General features: G+C 49.6%; 8 protein-coding genes across 8 annotated transcripts; 3 read left to right on the top strand and 5 right to left on the bottom strand.

Moving 5' to 3' along the window:
- Positions 1 to 19: 19 nt before the first annotated feature.
- Positions 20 to 397, bottom strand: N7525_007501 (uncharacterized protein; the record flags this gene model as incomplete). The annotated part of the gene is made up of 1 exon (XM_061214124.1): positions 20 to 397. One exon carries the CDS (start codon positions 395 to 397, stop codon positions 20 to 22), a length of 378 nt encoding a protein of 125 aa, XP_061068555.1.
- A 972-nt stretch (positions 398 to 1,369) lies between these two features.
- N7525_007500 (ATP11 family protein) lies at positions 1,370 to 2,448 on the top strand (the record flags this gene model as incomplete). The annotated part of the gene is made up of 2 exons (XM_002567905.1): positions 1,370 to 1,545; positions 1,599 to 2,448. 2 exons carry the CDS (start codon positions 1,370 to 1,372, stop codon positions 2,446 to 2,448), a joined length of 1,026 nt encoding a protein of 341 aa, XP_002567951.1.
- A 2,462-nt stretch (positions 2,449 to 4,910) lies between these two features.
- N7525_007499 (alpha/beta hydrolase) lies at positions 4,911 to 6,001 on the bottom strand (the record flags this gene model as incomplete). The annotated part of the gene is made up of 4 exons (XM_002567903.1): positions 4,911 to 5,067; positions 5,118 to 5,243; positions 5,299 to 5,811; positions 5,865 to 6,001. The coding sequence occupies 4 exons, from the start codon at positions 5,999 to 6,001 to the stop codon at positions 4,911 to 4,913; spliced, it is 933 nt and encodes a 310-aa protein (XP_002567949.1).
- A 371-nt stretch (positions 6,002 to 6,372) lies between these two features.
- pre3 (proteasome core particle subunit beta 1) lies at positions 6,373 to 7,312 on the top strand (the record flags this gene model as incomplete). Its single annotated transcript, XM_002567902.2, has 5 exons — positions 6,373 to 6,412; positions 6,463 to 6,508; positions 6,581 to 6,595; positions 6,659 to 6,934; positions 6,988 to 7,312. 5 exons carry the CDS (start codon positions 6,373 to 6,375, stop codon positions 7,310 to 7,312), a joined length of 702 nt encoding a protein of 233 aa, XP_002567948.2.
- Positions 7,313 to 8,513: 1,201 nt separating this feature from the next.
- N7525_007497 (putative cyclin-dependent protein kinase complex component) lies at positions 8,514 to 10,031 on the top strand (the record flags this gene model as incomplete). Its single annotated transcript, XM_002567901.2, has 2 exons — positions 8,514 to 9,701; positions 9,759 to 10,031. 2 exons carry the CDS (start codon positions 8,514 to 8,516, stop codon positions 10,029 to 10,031), a joined length of 1,461 nt encoding a protein of 486 aa, XP_002567947.2.
- Positions 10,032 to 12,660: 2,629 nt separating this feature from the next.
- Positions 12,661 to 13,417, bottom strand: N7525_007496 (uncharacterized protein; the record flags this gene model as incomplete). The annotated part of the gene is made up of 6 exons (XM_061214123.1): positions 12,661 to 12,738; positions 12,795 to 12,874; positions 12,997 to 13,044; positions 13,101 to 13,181; positions 13,288 to 13,348; positions 13,406 to 13,417. 6 exons carry the CDS (start codon positions 13,415 to 13,417, stop codon positions 12,661 to 12,663), a joined length of 360 nt encoding a protein of 119 aa, XP_061068554.1.
- A 347-nt stretch (positions 13,418 to 13,764) lies between these two features.
- Positions 13,765 to 14,795, bottom strand: N7525_007495 (uncharacterized protein; the record flags this gene model as incomplete). Its single annotated transcript, XM_061214122.1, is given in 2 exon segments — positions 13,765 to 13,914; positions 13,926 to 14,795. The coding sequence occupies 2 exon segments, from the start codon at positions 14,793 to 14,795 to the stop codon at positions 13,765 to 13,767; spliced, it is 1,020 nt and encodes a 339-aa protein (XP_061068553.1).
- A 1,172-nt stretch (positions 14,796 to 15,967) lies between these two features.
- Positions 15,968 to 21,215, bottom strand: N7525_007494 (nuclear pore complex Nup192/Nup205 family protein; the record flags this gene model as incomplete). The annotated part of the gene is made up of 5 exons (XM_061214121.1): positions 15,968 to 16,018; positions 16,081 to 16,349; positions 16,398 to 16,553; positions 16,609 to 20,943; positions 21,029 to 21,215. 5 exons carry the CDS (start codon positions 21,213 to 21,215, stop codon positions 15,968 to 15,970), a joined length of 4,998 nt encoding a protein of 1,665 aa, XP_061068552.1.
- Between the last annotated feature and the right edge of the window lie 208 nt (positions 21,216 to 21,423).

The following is a 21,423-nucleotide window of genomic DNA, read 5'->3' as shown; positions in this document are numbered from 1 at the left end:
GAAACTCAAATCCCAATCCCTACTTCTTCACCGGCACGACCTTAACAAACTGCAGGCATCCATCCTTCGTCGCCCGATACGGTCCATGCTCCATCCCAGGTTCCCGGTAGGCGTAGGCACCCATACCCCACGACTTTCCGAGCGAAATATCTTCCAGTCCACCGCGCAGGGTGCAGACCTCCTCGATGTAGGTATGTGTTATTGGCTTTGTCTGCGCAGAGGTAGTATTTGGCTCCCACCACTGCAGCACAGCTTTGTGCTCTCCGTCGCCGTTTAGCAGGAATTCCCATACCCCCGGCGCGATGGAATACCACGGCAGTGCGGATGGGGAGTTCTGGGGTGTACCCACTGGTGGATGGGGCGGTGGGGTGGAGAACTCTTTTTCATGGATTGGCATTTTTGTTACGCTTTTCTGTTCCCTTTCCCTGGGATGGGGGAGATGGGGATGTGGGGAGATAGGGAATATTGGGAGATGAGGGGGTTGTTCTTGAGGAGCTGGATTTATGAGGACGGTGCCTTTAAGGTTATAGTTCAGGGCGCCATCCCACATGGGTAACCATGGTTGGGCATTGAAATGATGACTAATGGACATATGTGGGTCAATCGCGATATACGGATGTACAAAGATGCAACATATCCATAAGACAAGACTATTTGCAACCCGATGAGCTGATATTTGGGTTGTCAACTAAATTGAATTAACTCGCTTCTGCAAGAGTCATACATGGATGTACCCTCATATGCTGTTGACGGTTTTTTTGTTCTTTGGGCTCAATTCTGAGTCAAGCCAGGTGTGCTTAAAAACAAAGATTGAAAAGACAGCAAGTAGCCTTGTTACTAATATTCCCAGACCAAAGGATCAATGTTCAGCTTTAACGTCAACGGATGTAACAGATTGATCATATATGTAGTAGAAAGGTAGGACTGTCTTATTCCAAATTTTCTTATTATATAGCACTTTTGCCTTTGGTCTTAATGTGGCAGGCACCTACTCTGAAGTCCACATGTTAATTAAGACAAATAAAAAAAGAATCCCCACGACGCTGCATTGAACATACAGCGTACGGTCATTCCGATACGGCCCAATATGGCAATTCTGCTCACCCCGCCCAAAGCTCGCAGAAAGCATAGCGACTAACGGCTGGTCTACCCAGTGAAGGATTCACGTGAGGCCTATCCTTTAGTGAAATATAAGGACCCACATAACCTAATTAGGGAATATTTGTGCCTGAATATTTTCAATTTCTGCCTTGATTTTATGGCATCAATTAAAATTGCTTATGTCAGTAATTATGTCATCCGATAGCCGGCCGGCATTTCTCTTATCTGGAGATCGGGCGATTCATTCTATTTACTCCTCAGACCCAAAATGCCATCATTCCGACTGCAGGGATTCCAATCGCTGATCCGTGGCAATTCCAACCTGCTGCGTCATCAGCAACGCCGGTGGGCGCAGGTCCACGATGTCCGCTTCCTCGCCTCGCACCACGATCCCAACTATGTCTTAGACAAGTATCGGGCCAAACTGGACAAGAAGGCCAAGGAGTGAGCGAACCTTCCTGAACACTTGCTACTTCAGTACTGACGTGTTTATTTAGAGAGGGACACGAGTCAGTTGAGTCTTTGAAGGAAGCCTACTCCGAAAAGATCCAAGACCTCCGCCGCAAAGCAGCCACCGCAGCCACCCCAGAGCCTGGAACACCCGCATCCACCACCGCCGTCCCAGGCACACCCCCAGCATTCAAAGCACCTCCTCCCCCACAGGAATCGCGCACCGCTAAAGCCGCACGCGCCGTCTCCAGCGAGTCCAGCCCCGTCAAGCCCCTCAGCTCCTACCTGGATGTCGAGAAGATCCGCGAGCTCCCACACAAGGAGATCGAAGCGCTCTGGCGCCTCCGCTTTGCGGAGAACCCGCACGCCATTACCGCGGCGATCCCGTTGGATACATACAAGCGTATTATGCAGGCCGCACGCGAGAACCCGCAGTTCATCCTGCCTCTCCCGCGCCCGCAGACCGCCGAAGAGGCACAGCAAGCGCCCGAGGGAGCTGGCACTGTTGCCGACATTCACTTCCTCCAATGGGCTTTCCACCCGCCTGCTGAGGGGTCGACTCTGTCGCCTTCCAATAACCACACCTCTACTGTGATCTTCACCAATCTGGGTGTGTATAAAATGCACGGCGCGTATGCCCAGCCTCACACTACTATTACTCACCACCTCGATTTGGCGGATGACAAGGGTCTGGTCCTTATGCATGGCCAGATTATTCCCGATGGCGGTGTTTCGGCCATGGAGGCGACTTGGCTTGTTAGCTGTGTGCAGCGCTTCTATGACTTTGAGGGCCAGGCTGCTGGTAGGAAGAGTGAGCTTGTTCGCATGTTCACTCGAGGTGATGTTGAGAACTTCAAGGTTGAGGAGCTGGTGGACGAGGCTGAGAGACTTCAGTAGTTTGCTTCTGTTGGACTATACCTTGTGACTTGTATTATATGTATCTCCCTATTCCCTTTTATATTGCGGTTTTATATAGATCTTTGGGACTTGGACTCTCGTGGTTTCAATAATAGACATGGGTGCATCCAAAGAATTGGGGGTTGATCATAACGGATGTAAAACAATGAAAAGAACAAATTGATTCCTAATTTGTGTCTACCAATATATACACGAGTGAGGCGAACGCGCTTGCGGGCTTTATTTACGAATTAGTCAGTACTTATGGATCCGTTCAAACAAAGTGAATCAGTAGATATAGCCAGTGATATATATCATGCTGCAGCACGTCGAAACTTATTCTACTCCAACTTGCCTCAGATCCTAAAAATGTACTCACTGGCAACTATCTCTCTTCTAATACATTCAACCATCAGCCCTAAAACCCAGAATGACATCTGCTTAGTATCATGGCTTTCCCAATCCCCAGATAATCGAAAGTCACCGCAAGTTTCATATCCTGACAATCGACTATGCACCTCCAACAACCCAACATCCGCAGTTCTCCAAAGATCCTTGATTGTCTGATACCTTTGCCGGTACAAATTTCATCCAAGACTCTTCATAAAGAAAGCGCCTCCCTTCTCCGCACTATTATTGCGCCCGAAAACCATAGAACTAGCCCTAGGAGCAAGAAGCTTCCCAATCCGAGCAACAACACCGCTACTTCTCCAAGCCAAACAGATGCAAAAATTTCCCCAAGTAAACCATATCGACGGCTCCACGTCTATCAGCCAGGAAGTCTCCATCGAAAATTCTCCTAGTGACAAGTCGCGCCCCAACTGAATGCTCGTCTCGGAACAATTCAGACCTCAGTTGAATGAAATCACCCTCGGTATCCGCGCAGATCAGGTTCGTGGCTGAAGATATTCCCGCATCGAATGCTACCTTTGTAGGTATGGTCCGAAACAGCAGCCTAGATCTAGTAGCGTCCATCCCTCGCGTATGCAGTCTAGTACCTGCGTGTAGATTTTGGATAGGCGTATGCTGCAGTCCAAGAAGCGCGGGATAGTCAGATACAGGGGTATGCATGGCTGTGAGAACTTGAACATAGCCTTGTCTTTGAAAGCATGGCGATTCATTCAGGGATTTTCCGAGTCTTACTTACATCTTGCACGCTTTATCGCGGATCTTGTATATGTGGTCTTTGACTTGGTCTTCGGATTTCAGGCCTGTATATGGTATGAATAGTTCCACGGTTGGTGCAGGGACCTGTTCTGAGGTTGGTCGATACCATTCAACTGTATTGCATGCCGTGGTCATGATGCTCGGTTGGTCATTTGAATTATTTCTAGTGTCCATCTTGTACTAGGGCATAGTAAGCATTACCCTGCAACCCTCTTATAGCTGATCTCAACAAAAAAGTATCCCGGCTCAACTCCCCTGGTTGGCAAAGTTCTTCTGCTACTCATAACACCATCCCCTCTTCTGACAATTCACCCACTGAAGCAACGCGGACGAGCAATTGGTAGTCCTGCACGGCGAGAGACTTCCACATCAAGAATTTTATCAAGAAGAAGCCTGCTCAGAGGCGTCAGAAGGTGAGTGTCTACTTTTATATGTACGCACCGAAGCCGAGAACAAGTTTCTTCCCACCGTGTAATGCAAAGGAAAGCACAGGGCCATGAGAATGCGTTGGAATGGCCGGTGCCGTTGTGCTGACTCGCTGTGCCTGCAGTTACCCCGGGGGGATGATGGACTTCTTGTTTGGTTGGCTCGTTCTTTAGGTCAGGTTTTCCCAGTGCCCTCTCGCCCAGGAGCCCAGTACGAACACGTCGTTGATAGGTCGGTATCCTAGGATTGCACAGCGGAAGTGTCATGAATCAAATTATAACATTCGTACCGAGTATTTGCACAGAAAAGAAATTGCCGGAGCCAATAAGCGAGGCGAAAGAAAGGTCCGCAGAAGAATAAGCAGAGAAAAGAAACACGCCCAGCGCCCGATGTTGAGCCAATATTACAAACACCGCAAGTATGATAATAGTCAGGAAGGAGTAAACAAGAATGGAAAGCAAATGGGACAAGAATAGATAGAAAGAAGAAAAGAGCCATTCTCAATCAAATGGGAGGTATGACCCTTCACCCCGAGGGCTTGGGGGTCAATGAAGTCATCAGGGCCATGTATGGGCCAAAGAGGCAGGCCGTGATCATTCCAACGGATGCAAAGTGAAATTCGTGTCTTGGTTGCGTGGCAGGGGTATCATGGTCATAATCAACAGTTCTTGTCAATTGTTTCTTGTGTTGTAGGGACCGAAACCAGACGTCTAGATTGGCTGTCGAAAAGGGGTTTGACAGCCAAGCATTGAAGCAAAGCTTGAAGTGTTTGCACTTCTTGGCGGGAGAGAAAACATGAGATGCCTTGGGTAAAGGGTTCGCTAGGGCGAATTCGAAAAACCCAAGCAAAATCCACGTCAGTTTAAGCACTATTTATTAGGTAGCACTTCTTCCGTAACGAAGGAAAGAATGTGCTCGAAGTAGCCTGGCTCAGCAACAGAGTCATTGTGACCGCCGTTCGGGAGTGTGCGCCAGATCTTGCATTCGGACTGGCAAACAGCAAATAATTGGGTCATATTCGACGGGCTAAGGGATGTTAGCCATAAAACTCCATGTTGGGGGGTAGAAAAACTTACGGAACAAGCTCGTCTTTTAATCCACTCAAGAAAAGAACTGGAGTTTTGGTGATCTTAGGCAGCATATCTTCACTAGTCCAATATTGGTGGCAGAAACGTGCCAAGTATCGCGCTGGGGGGAAGACACTGTTTAGGTTAGTATTGCTCGCCCGGAAACCTTGCCGTTAATTCGAAAACATACTTTGGGATCAACTTGCGTATGCTCAGGAAAGTGTTCTCCAAGATCAGTCCTCCTATATCACCTTGCTCCTCGTTGCTGGCAACTAGATTGATAGCCACGGCACCTCCTAAACTTTGTCCGTAGACAATAATGTCGGTATCCCTCGTCTCTGGGCGCTGTCGTAGGTAATCAAGGCCGGTTTGAGCATCGATCTTAAGGCCGGCTTCATCCGGTGTACCTGTAGACATCCCGTATCCGCGGTATTCCAGCAGGAGGACATTGCACTGAAGTGTATCCTGTAGAGCTTTCGCAATCGGGACGCGGTGGCCGATGTTGCCTGCATTTCCGTGGAACATTAGGACTGTCAGATTGCGAGAGAAGCGGGTTGGTCGTTGCCGGAGAAAAAGGGCATGCAAGGACTCTCCGTCGGGTGTTGGGATCTGGAGGTCTTCAAAGTCGCTGATGCCAAATTGGCGAGGACTAGGGACATTTGTGCGCGCATCAACGGGGACATTGCGCGGATAGATTAATTCACTGGGGAAAGTGGTTAGCTTCGTAAACAAATGGCCTAGATGCCAATAGCGTACTTTTGCTTGAAGTAAAGGAGCCCACTTGCAACAACAGCCAGACCAGATGACGCAAGAACCGGCAGTCGCATGAACTGCGCAGCACTGTTGGCCATGTTGCTGATGCTCCAGGACGGAGGCGGAGGGGATTCGGACATGGCGCTGAGTTGGCTTAAGAGTGGGGACCTGATAGAGCACGGGACAAAACGAAGCCTGGGAGATTCTGGTATTGCAAATTTATCGACTAGCAGATACGGCCAATGCGACCAGAGACGAATACAGTAAGTTAATATGAACCGCCACAGAAGAAAAGGGCAATTGAGCTTCAGGGAATCTCGCGGGGGAGAAGATGATAAGTCGCAGGGGCTGGGGCCTCACCGCCCGAGCTGCCGCGTTGTGAGCTTCTGCCTGTGTTCATGATAGCATCACCTCTACTTCTTCCCTTACCTCCCTCTTCTCCTTGCCGTTTTATTTGATCTATTGAAGTCATCTTTCCACTTTTCCTAATTTCTCTCGAACACAGCACAAAATGGTCGCCCCCCATGGAACATCAGGAATGCTTGGTGAAGGTGAGCAGAGCTATCGTCATCCGCCGACAGCAACCAGCTAACATCTCCAGATGGCATTCACGTCGACATGAACCACCTGAAGTCTGGCGAGGTCAAGTAAGCTAAGCTTATGATATTATTTGCCATGGGCGTTAATCAACATATACTAACGTATCATTCTTCATTCAGCTTGGGAACCTCGATGTAAGTTGAGCTGGAGCTCTCGAACCTTACCATCTGCAACCATCCCCACTAACGTTCCAACAGCATGGCTATCAACTTCAAAGACGGAGTCATCCTGGGTGCGGACAGTCGAACAACCACCGGTGCCTACATTGCCAACCGAGTCACCGACAAATTGACACAGGTGCACGACACCATCTGGTGCTGCCGATCGGGTTCCGCCGCGGACACCCAGGCTGTGGCCGACATCGTCTCCTACCATCTCAACATGTACGGTGTAACGAACGCCGAGGCCCCTACCACACAGGTTGCTGCGTCACTCTTCCAGGAATTGTGTTATGAGAACAAGGACGCGCTGAGGTCTGTACCCGGATCTTTGGATCATTGCTCAATTCGTGCTGACTGAACAACAGTGCGGGTATCATTCTTGCCGGATGGGATGCACGACACGGAGGTCAAGTGTTCTCGATACCGTTAGGAGGATCCCTTCACAAGCAGCCGTTCGCTATCGGCGGTTCGGGCTCGACCTACATCTACGGTTATACTGATGCCCACTGGCGGGAACAGATGACGGAGGAAGAAGGCATCGATTTCGTGCGGAGTGCTTTGCAGGAGGCTATTAAGTGGGACGGTAGCTCCGGTGGTGTCATTCGTCTCGTGGTCTTGACCAAGGCCGGTGCCGTGAGACATCTCTACCTGCCTGACAACGGCTACACTGGGCCCGGAGTGACGAATTAATAAGCGTTCTAATATTGCGTCAATCACCAAATGGAATGGTTTCATGATCCCAGTTCTCCGGACTTCACATTCTACTATGCGCCCCCACCGGGGATATACGATGTCCGAGTGCCAATATGACAAGTCTGACACTAGTCCACGAGTGCTGCCATACCCCCACCTTTATCATCGGGCTATGTAGGGAGAAAAGGACCGAGCAAGTCAAGAACTAGATCGGAAGTGCTCGGCCAGCTGGCTATTGGGTGATAACTGCCGAGTGAGTGATATACTTGAATAGACCGGGAGGAACACCGGATTTATATACCCTGGGTCTATTCTGTTCATGGATTGAGTTGATTCAGTACTGTAATACTCTGTAGAACATACAACACTCTTACATATGTATGTAGATCTGTAGTTTTTTTTCCATTAGTACTGCCTAGACTTAGGAGATACGTAGGGTAAACATGTCACATCCCACATGCACACATTGGAGTTCCAATGTTCATCCCCGGACTAAATATAATAGCGCTAAGCCTAAGATGTATGAGCATCATCACTCCCACGAGGATGCATATCGTTCTATCATTCGTCAATATAGTCCAGCCTATAGACCCTCTACAACATACACCGTTCCTTTTATATCAGCCCTCAATGACAGATCTCTTAGAACATACTCCCAGTACTAGAGAGTATGTTAGAGTATGTTTCTTTTTTTTTCTTTCTTTTATCTCTTAATTAGTCCAAACAAGAATTGTTATATGAGAAGTTGACATGTTGCCTAATTAAATCCTGTTTCATATTTCCCCGGCACTGACCTCACTGACCTCACACCTCACTTTGACCCAAACTCCCCAACTTCAAGAGTCCCCTAACTTACGCGCTTCCCCTGTTACTCCTGTTACTCCTGTTCTTCTGTCTCTTTTCTCCTCTCTGTGTTATCCTTTTCTTTTCAATGGATTCGATCAGTCGTTGATCCTCAAACTCTCTCTCTTTTAGCTCGGGGATTTTTCCCTGATTTCCGTCGTCTAGCCCTTGGGGTAATCCAAAGTGTATGCAAGCCCCTCTATTATCCCTCTCTTTTCCCTCCCTTTCCCCTTGTATCGTGCATATCATCCCTATTCTATTCGATCTCCCATGTCCGGTTCACAGTGGCGAGTCTCCAAGCTGCGACCGCCTTGCTGACCCGTGTTCCCGCAGAAAAACAGATCATAGCCTTGATATGGGCTCCATCGTCGTCAACCACGTGCCGTCGGATCATATCGACATGCTGGGAGGCGCAATCGACTCGGATTCAGTTTATTCTTTCGCCCAGCCAATGGACACTCACTCGACTGCCTCCTCCACCCCCACCTCCATTGCCCCACCGTCCGTAGGCTCTGCTCGGCTTCCTGTGCATGCGAATGATGTACCGGCTTACATCAACTCGCGCACACCTTCTCAAGCTTCCCGCTCTTCTTCCGAGACTCCCACCTTCACCTCACGCCCGCCCTCGATGACGTCTCATCCTAGCCATGCCTTTCCTCCGGACTCTTACTCCTCAACACGTACCCCACCAACCCAGAGCGGGAGCAACCCGTACTCTTCTAATCAGTCGGCGCCGGATTCACCGCGCCTTCAACCTACACACCAGTCCATGCAGTCTGTACCAGGCTCCGAAGCCAATTCACCGAGTCGCATCCGGGTCCAAAGCTTATCCCACATTCAGAGTCTCGCCAACGAGGACCTGGTGGGATCGCGGAGCTCACACACTTCGGGAACTGGGTCGCACCAACGACAGTATGAGATTAGCTCCATGCCGGTCACGGAGATCATCGAGATGGTCGCTGGGCTTCTGACTAAGATCACGACTACAAACGATATACATCACGAACATGTACATCGCCATATCCCGCCACCCGAGGGCACCTCGAACCTTAGCCCACAGGCTACCAGCGTGCTCGCATTCCACGGCAAGAATGTCCCGACCATCACAATCTTGAGTTATTTAACTCGCATTCACAAATACTGTCCTACAACCTATGAGGTCTTTCTAAGCTTGCTGGTCTACTTCGACCGCATGACCGAGCTGGTCAACCGTGATCAGCTCGACACCCTGCACCAACGTTGGGACTCTACCGAGGGATCTGGATCCTCATCTGCATCCGCATCTACTGTGTCTGGAGGGGACTCCGAGATGCGGGATTCTCTGATGGCGACACCACCCCATTCAACAGGCTTTACTGCGCAGGACTCGCATGGGCCGAATACTTCAATTTCGCCGAGCCTTTCACCTCAGTCGGATGCCGAGGCACTTTCACATTTCTTCGTCGTTGATAGTTTTAATATCCATCGACTGGTCATCGCTGCCGTGACCTGTGCGAGCAAGTTCTTCTCTGATGTTTTCTACACCAATTCACGTTATGCAAAGGTATGTCATTCTTATATCTGACTGCCAGACCACAGCTAATCGTTATCGGTTACGCAGGTTGGCGGACTTCCACTGGTGGAGCTCAACCATTTGGAACTACAATTCCTCCTTCTGAATGACTTCCGACTCGCCATCACTGTCGAAGAACTAGAGTCATATGGGACAATGCTCGTAGAATTCTACGCACGGGAGGTTGTGTCCCAACAACAGCAACAACATGGAAGTCTTCCCCGCCCGATTGATCCCTCGCACTCCGATGCCATGTACATGCGATCCCGCGATAAGCCTCGCGACCACGCAGAGCTGGGACAGACTCCGACACCACCGTAGTCCATTCATCGGATTGAGTTTGTTATTCTACACGGCTCTTTCATTATTTTCTCCAGTCCATGATCCACCCTGTCTTTTCATCTTCTTTGCTATCCTTCGATCCGTTGAGCGTTTGCCTATCTCATATCTCGCACTTCGACTTCGTATCCATTCTGGTGACGTCTCATACCATTCCCCCGTCACCTCATGCACAACCTTTACACCTCTCTGGATCTGTTTCAGCGCATTTACACGTCACGACTTGTATAGAGTTTTGGTTCTCAACTGGCCGGGCTTCGCGGGTTGTCTCTTTACGACTATTCCCCCTTCTTGCAACATACATAAACATCTACTTGATCTCGTTACTGGTCTTGCGAGTTTGTGCTGTCTTCTCTTATCTTTTTCATGGGTCGGTGTTATGCTGGCGCTTCCTTGCATCACGAAGTTGGCAGATTAACTTGTCTGTTTTAGGAGTAGTCTCGAATATCATTCTAATATGCTTTTTATTCATCGCATTGTTTTCTTTCTTGTAGATGTAGTGTCGTGGAGCAGTCCGAGTGCATGAATCATCGAGTTTCGAGTTTCGATGTTAATGAAACAATAATTGATATTGATATCAGTTTCATCTCGAATAGCCAACAGTATCTAAAACTGCACGGTAGTAGACCCTTCTCGATCGTAAAAGATAAAATCCAACACTACATGGCCAATTTCGGGTCTCGGACTTGGGCTTTGTGACAATTAGCCCTAACTGACGATCATATATTCTGGACACATCTAATGCATAATGCCTTTACCATATAAATCTACATCCAGTCGGCCTCGGTACGCCTTTGCTCAACACTTATATCATTTATAGACTATTGGAAAATGCTATCATGCCATACACAAAGAAAGCAAATTCCCTCGTCTCATTGACAATAACACCCGATAGTAAACGATCTGGGTACAGTTACCTATTACATTTTCACACAGGCATTACTGCTGAACCAGTCCTTTTTCTACATTTTTGTCTGGGTTTATGCCCAAAAGCTCCAGGCTGTGCTTGGACATGTCCTGGAAGGAAACGGGAACGTCGACAACCAGCACCCACTGCCCTGTGCATGGTTGAGGCAGCCCTGGCAACACAACGTCAATCATGGGAAGTGCTAAGGATGATTCTCTAAGAAGAGCAGGCCAAGCACCCACGAGAGTCATCGAGTCCTGCTCATCTCACTTCAACCATGCGTGATAATTGCCATCGCCGGGACAGCCAGGGCGTGTATCGTTGTGAAGACGGAACACCATAACTGCAACCAGAGATGCTTTAATTACACCCTTGACGAAAGAATTTCTGCTCCATTTGTGGTTTGTGACTGGTACCGAATTCCTTGGGATAATGTACGGTACCTCAGTGATTGTCTAGCACCGACAGTGACCACGGGGCTTACTGAGACCAGATCATATATGCCTCATGCATAGATAGACATCCTTAATTTTCTGGACCGGCTCTCGTGCACGGAGAATGGCAAGGCTGCTTTTGCATTCGGGTGGTCGCCAATTATTGACAGTGTCACTAGTGTCATCGGTAACTTGCACGGCCCTCTTGGTCTGCCACAGGGTATGGTTGATCACTCTTATACAGTGCATAGGCTTATTGGCACAGTATTCGAGGAAGAGATTGCGGACAGTTGAATGAGCTTAGGCCTTACAATTTGTGTATTTTCCTCGGAAAGCACGTGGTTGGTTGGATTGAGCTTTTCTGGGCCTTGCCTTATAGTAAACCTTAGATTCTTCTTTCTGGAACACGACGGTCAAATTCCCGAGACCATAAATACTCCTCTCAAGATCCGTCACTCTGTTTGTGTTGGAAAAGACCATTGTGATTCAGAGTGTACTTGATACACTTGGTGTACGCACAGACCACTTGTATGTACTCATCTTCATCCTTTCTTCTCCATACCCCTCGCACTGCGAGAATATATGATGAAAAAAAGAGGAAAAGAAGAAGAAGAAAAGATGTAGGATACTCGGTACTGAGTCATTAGCACAATCACAGAAATCCATGGGCAAGGACATAGACGTACTCCCTTCGCCAAAAAGGCGAGCCACCACACGTCCTGCTGCCTTCCACGCGTTCACAGACAGTGACGTTCGCCAACATCCTCCCCTGGAACATGCGGGATCAGCACGAGATAAAAGGAAGGAAAAGGGACTGGGGTCATATTTACTCTGGAAAACGAAATATGAAGCCACCACACGCTCTGCTGCCTTCCACGCGGTCACAGACAGAGACGCCCCCCCTCCCCCGGAAGACATGCGGTTAGCATGCGATCAAAAAAGAAAGAGGTGGAATCATATTTACCTTGAAGAAAGAAAGGATGAAGCCACCATACGTCCCGCTGCCTTCCGCATGTTCACAGACAGAAACGTTTGACCGAGCTACGCGATGTCAGCACACAAAGCAGGAAGGCCTTCCGGCTCATCCATGCTGTCTCCAAGTGTTGGGGCAATAAATCCAAAATATGAAGCAATTACCTCACGATATGCTGCCTTCTGCGTCACAGACAGAGGCGTTCCGTTCGATCAGTTTGATTCGTGGTGACGATACCCACCATCCACCTGTGGGTGTTAGCCCATGCCATCAGAGGCCTGGAGTATACTTACCCCGTCACCACTCCAATTGAGCCACCACACGCTCCGCTGCCTTCCGCTCGTTCACAGACAGAGACGTCCCCAGCTCCCTCCCCTGAAAGATATGCGGTTAGTATGTGGCCAAAAATAATGGATTGGAATCATATTTACCTTGAAGGAGAAAAGGATAAATCCACCACACTCATGTCCTGCTGCCTTCCACATGTTCACAGACAGAGACATTGATCGATCTATAAGATGTCAGCACACGAAGCAGGAAGACCTTGCGGTTCAACCATGCTGCTTGCAAAAGGATTTGGATGGGGGGAAGCAAGTCACCACATGCTCTGCTGCCCTCCGCGTGCTCACAGACAGAGACATTTAATTGGTACGGTTTGCGGCGGCGACACCCACCAGCCACCTGAAATTGGTCGTCATGTTAGCCTCGGAGCCATCATATGCTTACCAAGGACTTACCCCCGTCGCCATCCAATTGAGCCACCACACGCTCTGCTGCCTTCCGCGCGGTCACAGACAGAGACGTTCCCCTCCCCTCCCCTGGAAGACATGCGGTTAGTATAAGATCAAAAGGAAAGGAGTGTAATCATATTTACCTTGACGGAAAAAGAAATGAAGCCACCACACGTCCTGCTGCCTTCCGCACATTCACAGACAGTGACGTTCGATTCGGTCGGTTCGATTCGTCGGGAATACCCACCAGCCTCCTGGTATTGATCGCGATGTTAACTTTAGAAATCATCACATGGTTGGTAATGACTTACCCTCGTTGCCATCCTGAGTCTCCACACGTCCCTGCTGCCTTCCTCGCGACCACAGACAGAGACGTTGCCCCCATGTCTCCAAAATACTCACCAGATACTCACCACGTACTCACCAGATCTCCCAAGGAAAAAACAAAGGAAACGCCAGAAACGCCAGAAACGCCAACAACAACGCAGGAAGCAATTTTTTTGGGGGGTTTTTTGTTTTCACAAAAGCAAACGGCAAAAGCCTCAGAAGAACAAAACAAAACATGGAAAAAAGCAGACCCAGAAATACAAAAGAAAGAACAACAGAGGAAGGAAGAGGAAGCCAATCAGCCGAGGAGGACTCCGAGGACACCGAATGCAGACCGTCAGCTTCAAAAGAAGAACATCCCATGGATGAGGAGCAGCACAAGCACAGCATAGACTGCTGGTGCAAGGCATGGGAAGCAAGACCCCACCACAAGGAAGACCGCACAAAGGTTGAAGAACAAGTCTGGCGAGAACGGGCCAACCTGGACGTGGATCTGGACCACACGTTGAGGAACCCTTGGCGGTGAATTGCGAGGCTCGCAAGGGGGGAAGCAACCACGGCCTGGTGCACAGGCGGAGGGGATGGTACTTCGGGGGCAGCATCGAGGTCGGGAAGAGAACGCATAAGCGAGCTCATATCGAAGGTGTCAGTCGGGTCCGGGAGTGCATCGGCCAGAGAGGACATGTTGAAGGCCTTGTCAGGGTCAGGCAGATCACGAGCCATCGCAGACATGTCGAAGTCAGACCCATGCTGTGAACCGCTGGAGGCAGGTTCAGGCAGGGCATCCTTCAGGGAGGACATGTCAAAGGAGGAAGACTCTTCGGGCGAACCATAGGTGGCAGGTTCGGGCGCTGACCCTTCGGAGGAAGGTGCGGACCGCGGAGGAGAACGGGGCTCACAGGAATAGGCAGCGGCGAGTTGACGGGCACGTACAACGCTCATCCATTGTGAATGGGTTTCGTACCGAGGTCCAGAGCTTCCGGGAAGCTTGGAGAGGAACCGCTGGTTGGAGCCCGAGGGATTCGAAGTGTACATGATGAACGACTTCGTCTCCGCGACCTGGCCTTTCTTGAAGGAGGCCTGTAGGTTCCGCTCTGGCCGAGCCGGGATGATCCTGACCCGCTCGAGGGAGGGCTTGTCGTCGGGGAAGTGTACAGTTTTCCGGACGCAAGGCTCTCCAGGTGGGGTGGGATCCCGGCCAGAGATTGAAGCGGCGAGGCATGACTTCGAAGGAGGAGGGCGGTATTTAGATAGGAGGCGGCGAGGACGAGTCCTTTTGCCGAAAGCAGAAGAAGAAGCAGTAGAAGTAGCAGAGAGCATTGTGATAGCTTGGTAGTAATCAAAAGCAGTGCAAGTGATAATGACCAGTGGCATGGGGAGAGGAGAAAGAAGAAAAGGAAAAGAGGACTGGGGGGGAAATAAATAACACTGGGATACTCCATGGCAACGGGCAATGGCAACAGGAAGGTACGATGGTTTGATAAACAGAATATGAAGCTATACAGGAAGGAACGAAGGTGGTTGGTGGCCATGGAAACCAGTTAGGGCAAGGAAATACGGAAGGAGCGTGTCACTACTACATACATGTACATACATGCACTATACACTACATGTATACCTACATAGGTATGTCTAGTGATCCAAGTGGACATGCTTCATACATGTACAGCTAACTCGGGTCTATCAAATTGGGAGTTAGGGCTAGGTTATATGCATGGGACCGAATAGGAAAAATACACTCCTCTTTCCAAAGCGCTTTTGTGTTATTTTTGCTGTGATAGATAGAATATGAAAAGAGACATCAAAAAAGACATCAAAAAAGACGTTTAGCTAGGTATCAAAAAAGACGTCAAAAAAGACATCAAAAAAGACGTTTAGCTAGGTATCAAAAAGGACGCCAAAGAAAGACACCAGAAAAGACACCAGAAAAGACACATGGCGAATGCTATACCTTAAGTATGGTCATGGCGTGTTTGCAACGACTAGATCTAGGCGAAAACTGCATTTCCAAAGGACTGCCCTACATGACCTTGGAGGATGCGCTCAAAACTTCATGGCGAGGTCCTGGGTGCATTTTCCAGGCATGCCTCGAAGGTCAGCAATCTATCAGGGAAACATAGCCTCTCGACCCAGGAATGCGACTTTTCACTTTTTTTACTTTGAACTAGACGGCTCCGAGGCCGAAAATTTTTCAGTCAGGGTCAAAGAGCTTCTAAAGAGAACAGACCTATCGACTGATGTCCGGAACTTTATCACCAAGGTTAACTCCTTTTTGAACGAGTCTCATCGTCTTGCAGTCCCCTTCGGCCATTACTTATAGGGCCTAGGGGGCTATAGTATGGTGATCGGTGAACTCCCCCTAGGGATAGCCATAACAAGACCCGAAAGCTTGAAGTGGGCAGATTTCTTACACATAACGAATTAGATGTGATGCAAATGAATTTCAAAATAAAATCGCTCAACCTGGGAACCGCCTGCACTCCACCGGGTCATAATGATACATGCATTTCATCTCAGTTTTCCAGTGAGCATCAGTAGGCGAAGGCTCATGAGAACAATGCTGGTCGGGCGATATGTTGAACTTCCTGCTCCTCGAACTACACACCGTTAGTCACATGATAATCAATTCGTCCCAATAAACTGCAAAAAGAAAACGTACCTCCATGAAATCCGTGGCAGTAACAAGAGCCATGAATGTCTTGACCAGTTCACAAAGAGTCTCGTGGTGGGCGCTTGATGTGTTCCCAATCTTGGCAGATCGTTTGAAGATACCCACCATACATGGCCGGTTTTCAGCCAAGAATACGCGGGTCTGCTCCTTAAGCTGTTCGTTGTGGATACCTCGAGAGAAAACCGCATACACGATGACCTGAAGGACTGAAAGGATAAGGTCGTAATATCTCTGAAGCGCATCGGGATTTTCAATGTCTGAGAGTGTTAGCAAGATACAATCGAGCCGGGATACAATTGACTGACCAATGCCGATGTCTGGATCAGCAGCGAAAAGTCGTGATTCGTGCACGGCTTGGAAGAGACCAGAGTTGAGCACACAATTTGCTCCGCCCTTGGTTTGAGAGAGCCGCTGAAGTAACGACAAAAGCGACTCGTAGTATGCCAGTAGTGCCGGGGTGTCTGAAGTTTTGATTAGTTATAATAACACGGTCGTTTCAAAGGGGAAATGACTGACCGCTCCCCTGAGCATTGTGAAGTTCAAGGGGAAGAGACCGCAAGGCATCCAGGAATAGGCTCAAATAATTGGACCTCGAGATTAACTCAGCCAACACACAATCAGTTTGGCGATCTAAAACAGCTAAACTGTTCAATAGCACAAGGGCAGATGCACGGCACGACTCTTGGCCAGTATAGGCGTCGTCGCACATGGTCTCAATCAGGCTAGAACCGGCCGCTTTGATGACATGTTGGCTAAGGCGCCGTAGGTTTTCATGGCCTTTGCTCGACGATGTGATGCGTGTTATGTAGTGGGAACAAATGCTGTAAAGTGTTTCTCTCAACAACACATTCCCTGTTGCTAGGTTGGTGCCTCGGATGCAGAGTTGGAAGAGCTGGTGGAGCTTTTCGTCGATTACATCTCCGCTTCGAGACACATCTGTCGCCGATGGCTCCGATGCAAGTCGACCGATCAACAATTCGGCCAATCGTGCCAGTTCAAGCGCTTCGGGGAGATCCGCCTCGATCGCCGTCGTGAGCTTAGGGAGAATCAATTGGATTGAATGTAGAATGAAAGCTGGCTTGCTTCCTTCATCCATAGCAGAACAAGTGATCATGGTGGCAACGAGCTCTACCCAGGAACGGAGGGCGTGATAGCGATTTGTTTGTATCAGATTGTTCTGCTTCATTGCGAGAATGAACAACTTGAGATCGTTCGCCTCAATTAGCAGCTGCTCCTCATCGTGCGGGCGGAGCGGTCCATTGGCCGTGAGTTCTGCTTTCCGCATTTGTATCATCTCTTCTACCCCTTCCATGCTGTACACGCCCTCCTCCCGCTTGCTTTCTAATTGAAGAGCAACATCACCAAGCAAGTGGAGCTGGGGCATGTTGAACTGGCGTCCAACATCAAGATCTGCGAAATCGAAAAGGTCAAACACGGACGGACTGGATATCGGTTCACCGTCATCCGAAACCGTGTTTCCGAGCAATACGGAAAGAATTTGGGTATGTAGAGCCGGTGATCTAGCTTTTGCTGTCGAGCGAACCTCGGTTGCAGCATATGTGAAGAGGTGACTTCGGTAAAGCAGGAATTCAGCCAGTGCAGTAGCAGCGTCTGTGAGCCAAAATTCATCTGAATCAATAGGGAATCCATTCCAGGTAGTGCTTGGGCCAATAATCGGTTGGTAGGCAAACATCTCGCGCAGGAATGCCTGAGCACGCATTTCACCAAGGGTGTAGTAGCTTGCCAGCTTCGATGACCACAAATGCTTCAGCACTTCAAAGGCCATACGTTTGAGGTGCACTACCCAAGATATAATGCCACCATCGAGGATCTCCGGATAAGCCTTCAGGAAATTCACGATGGCATGCAGCAAGGAACTTTGATTCGCGAATAGCCCTTCCGCTGACACATCGAGAATATTGCCCACGCAGTCGAATCCCAGCAGCAGATGGGCAACCGTTGGGCGGTCTGTGATCGCTCCCAGGCAACTGTTCAAAAGAGCAAGAAGGCTTTCCCGAATGACGTAGCCGGCAGCATTCGGGCCGTAATCAAGTTCTCTCACATCAGGTTCCATTTGTAACACAAGAGGCCGGGATATGCTGTCCACGTCGACCTCAGATGCAAGCACCTCCACAATCTTGTTCGAGGATTGCCACTTGACGAGCTCCGGTGAGGTCATCTTGTTGAGCTTTCTGGAACTAGTAAGCTTTTCCAGTAGAGCCATGGAAATGACAGTGAGTTGCTCATGCGCCGTGCCACAATAGAGACAGAGTGAGGGGATGAGTGTCAGATTGTTCAGCACAGTGTCCTCGAACGAAGCGAGCGAGGAGTTTGCCACGATGGTCCGGGATGGTCCGGGCTGGGTTTGTACCAAAGGCTTGACGATGTTAAAGTATGTTGACTGCAGGTCCACGAGCAAGTTCATAACCTCCAGACTCCGGTGCAAGGTTAGAACCAGAACAGAGTCAGGCGACGCGGCAGCCACGTCAGAAACGTTTTGTTTCGAGGTTGCAAACAGAGATTTGAGTACGTCTTCGTTGAAAAGCCAGTCCACCACGCGGGCAAAAGGATGGGAGCGAACGTAAGTGAGCAGCGATGAAGTCTGTGTCGGGGAATCGGACACGGACGGCTGGCTCAGAAGTAACACCAGGTCTTCATTGAAGGATTTCAAGCTTGCCACAACGAAGTCCAGGCAGCTGAAGGTCAACAGGCGGGACTGGTACTCGTTAAGATCTTGTATCTTCCGTGAAAAGGCATGTCCCAGGATGAAATCGATGTAAGGTTCGATCCCGGACATGCGATAAGTTCCACCTAGGGTCTCCGGGAAAGGCAGCGACATCGGGTCGTCAATTGAGTCGGGTGAGGGAGCAATAAGTGCATTGATAAGAACAATGAATGCATTTGTCTGGTCAAAGCTCTCTCCAATCTTTTGCAAGGCTTGTTGCTGGTGCCAGACGGCAGGGTTGGAAACCAAAGGGACTTTGCCAATTCCGGACGCACCAGTTCCTCCCGATAACCACCCATCGAGACGGGCCCACGTTTCCTTTCCAACGGCGGAGAATTTATCAGTCATTAATGCTGAGAGAGTTGAAAAGGTAGTTGCCCGAAGATGCGATGGAATCGGGCCACTGCACAGGTCTAACAGTGTGCTAACAACATTGAACGACTCGTTTTGCAGCATCCACTCTCGGATAGGTTGACTCTGCTTGCACAGGTGGCCTATCAGCCGAAGGTAGCATGTCAGCATCACTGGGCTCTCAGGCTCGTTCATTTCCACGGGCTCTGGTTTCCGTGGACGAAAGATCCCTGGCGCTCCTTGGGGGCTTGTAGTTGTGGAAGGCTTCTCAGTGACACGAGATGCGTAAAGCTTTAGTTCAGCGAACATTTGCGACCAATTCATTGTTGTAGATCGCTTGAACTTGGTAGACATAAACTTGTCTTCCTCCGACAGGAATCGATGCGCCGCACCTGCATTTTCTTCGCCCTCGGATATCGAACACAGCATTTCGCAAAAAGCGCTGACCCGAGGAACAGTCTGTCGCTTGGATGCCCACTGAAGGAAGCCATAAAGATTCCCATCAGGGTCAGCCCAGAATTCTTGGGCGGCTTCCTGTCGGTGCTCAAATGCGAATGAGATGATCATAAGGAGGGACTCAAGGTGAGTCCGCACCTCTACCAAGCCACGGTGGAGGTTAGAAGTAAGGCCGTCTCGGAGTGCGGTGATCTGGTCCAGTCGCTGTGAGTCCTCCTCCGACTTCAACCGTCGGACAGCGTCAGGCATATTTGCAACGCACGATTCCACAAAAACCTCGAAGTTTTCCATCAAAAGCTCCTTCATAAAGCCAGAGCATGGCTCGGGATCAGGCAATGATACGACACTTTCCCTGAGCAGTAATGAGACTAATTCGCTCCGCGCGGGGTCTGCCCATTCCTCGGTGTTGACGCTGGAGCAGATCGCAAGCATGAAATCAAGGGCACCATCGTCGAGAGAAGACATGAACATCTTCGTACGCTCTTCAGATTCCTTCTCTGCGTCGACTGATGGGGATGAAAGACCATCAAAGTACCATCCACTGTAGACTGAGAGCCACAGAGCAACAAGGGCGGCGTGGAAATTTGACAGCTTCCATCCTTGGCCATCCTTGGTTGCGGTAATTAATTTGTGCAGGTCTCGTGCCTCCTTCTCGGATCCAGAGCCCTCGGGAGAACCATGCTGTACAAAAGACGCAATTGTGACTGGAATGTAGTGAAACAAAAGTCCGTCGAAGCAATCAATGTTCTTCAACTGACCCACAAGTATGCGGAAGTCTTCGCTGCTGGTGTATGTCCCTTTGAACATATAGAATAGGATCGCTCCAAGTGACTCATGCTGCTGTTGCAGACTCGTACGTTGGAATTCAATGGCTTCCATGATATCGCGGTCATTTTCCTGGCCGACAACTGAAGCTTTTTGAACTTGATCTCCAAGAAGGGACAGCCATTTTTGGATGTCGGCCATGGAACTCAAGGCTTTTCGCGCGAAGAGGGAGGCATTCCGCAGAGGGCTGTTTTTAATTTCCAGGACGTGGGCTAGCGTTTCGTGCATGATAGGGTGGGTCGTTTCATGTTCAATTTCACGCGATTCTCGGAAGATGAGACGTAGGCACTCGAGGGTAAAAAGGCGGCGCTCGTGGAAGCTTATTATCGCAGCGATCAGTGGAGGCCTGTCCAGCGCTTGCGAATTTTCCTGGGCGGCCAAAAACATAACTGCTGCTTCCAATTCATCGATGTCGAGCGCATCCGCAAGTTGCAGTGCGCCTTGCTGGAAATCCTGGTTCACCGAGTATTCAACGTCGGCAACGGTGATCTTCCCTGTATCGCATTTGACATTAGTAGCTTATCGAAGCGGACGAACAGCTAGTGTTCGGGATAACCAAGATACGAAGTGGCTACTTACCTGAGAGAACAGCTTGACGGCTGGCATTGTTCTTCGCTGGCTTGTCTAGGAGTTTGCGGAAGTCTTGAATATGGGTCTCCAATTCGAAACACAAGCGATCGACGTTGGGGAGTTGACTGTTCGAAAGGGCAGAGAGATCCTGATACAGGCCACGGAGGCCATTCCGGGTATCTTGGAGCTCTGCCATGACGGCGGGGTGAAGTTGGGAAGTGAAGCTCGAGAGCTCTGTTTGTTCCAGAGTCCAGAAAGGCGGAACGCGACAAAAATCGGGCGGTAGACAGCTTTCGCAAGTACTGCCACTCCACTTTCCACTAAACACAAATCACCTCGCGCTTATCGACTCAATTATTGAATCGCAGGCTACTTGATCTGCGATGCCTTTTTCTGCCAGGTGC

Source organism: Penicillium rubens (genome assembly GCF_028828025.1).
Source record: "Penicillium rubens strain IBT 27055 chromosome Unknown utg000003l_segment0_segment0, whole genome shotgun sequence".
NCBI classification, from domain to species: Eukaryota; Fungi; Ascomycota; class Eurotiomycetes; order Eurotiales; family Aspergillaceae; genus Penicillium; species Penicillium rubens.
This window is presented reverse-complemented; position numbering and strand designations above follow the sequence as displayed.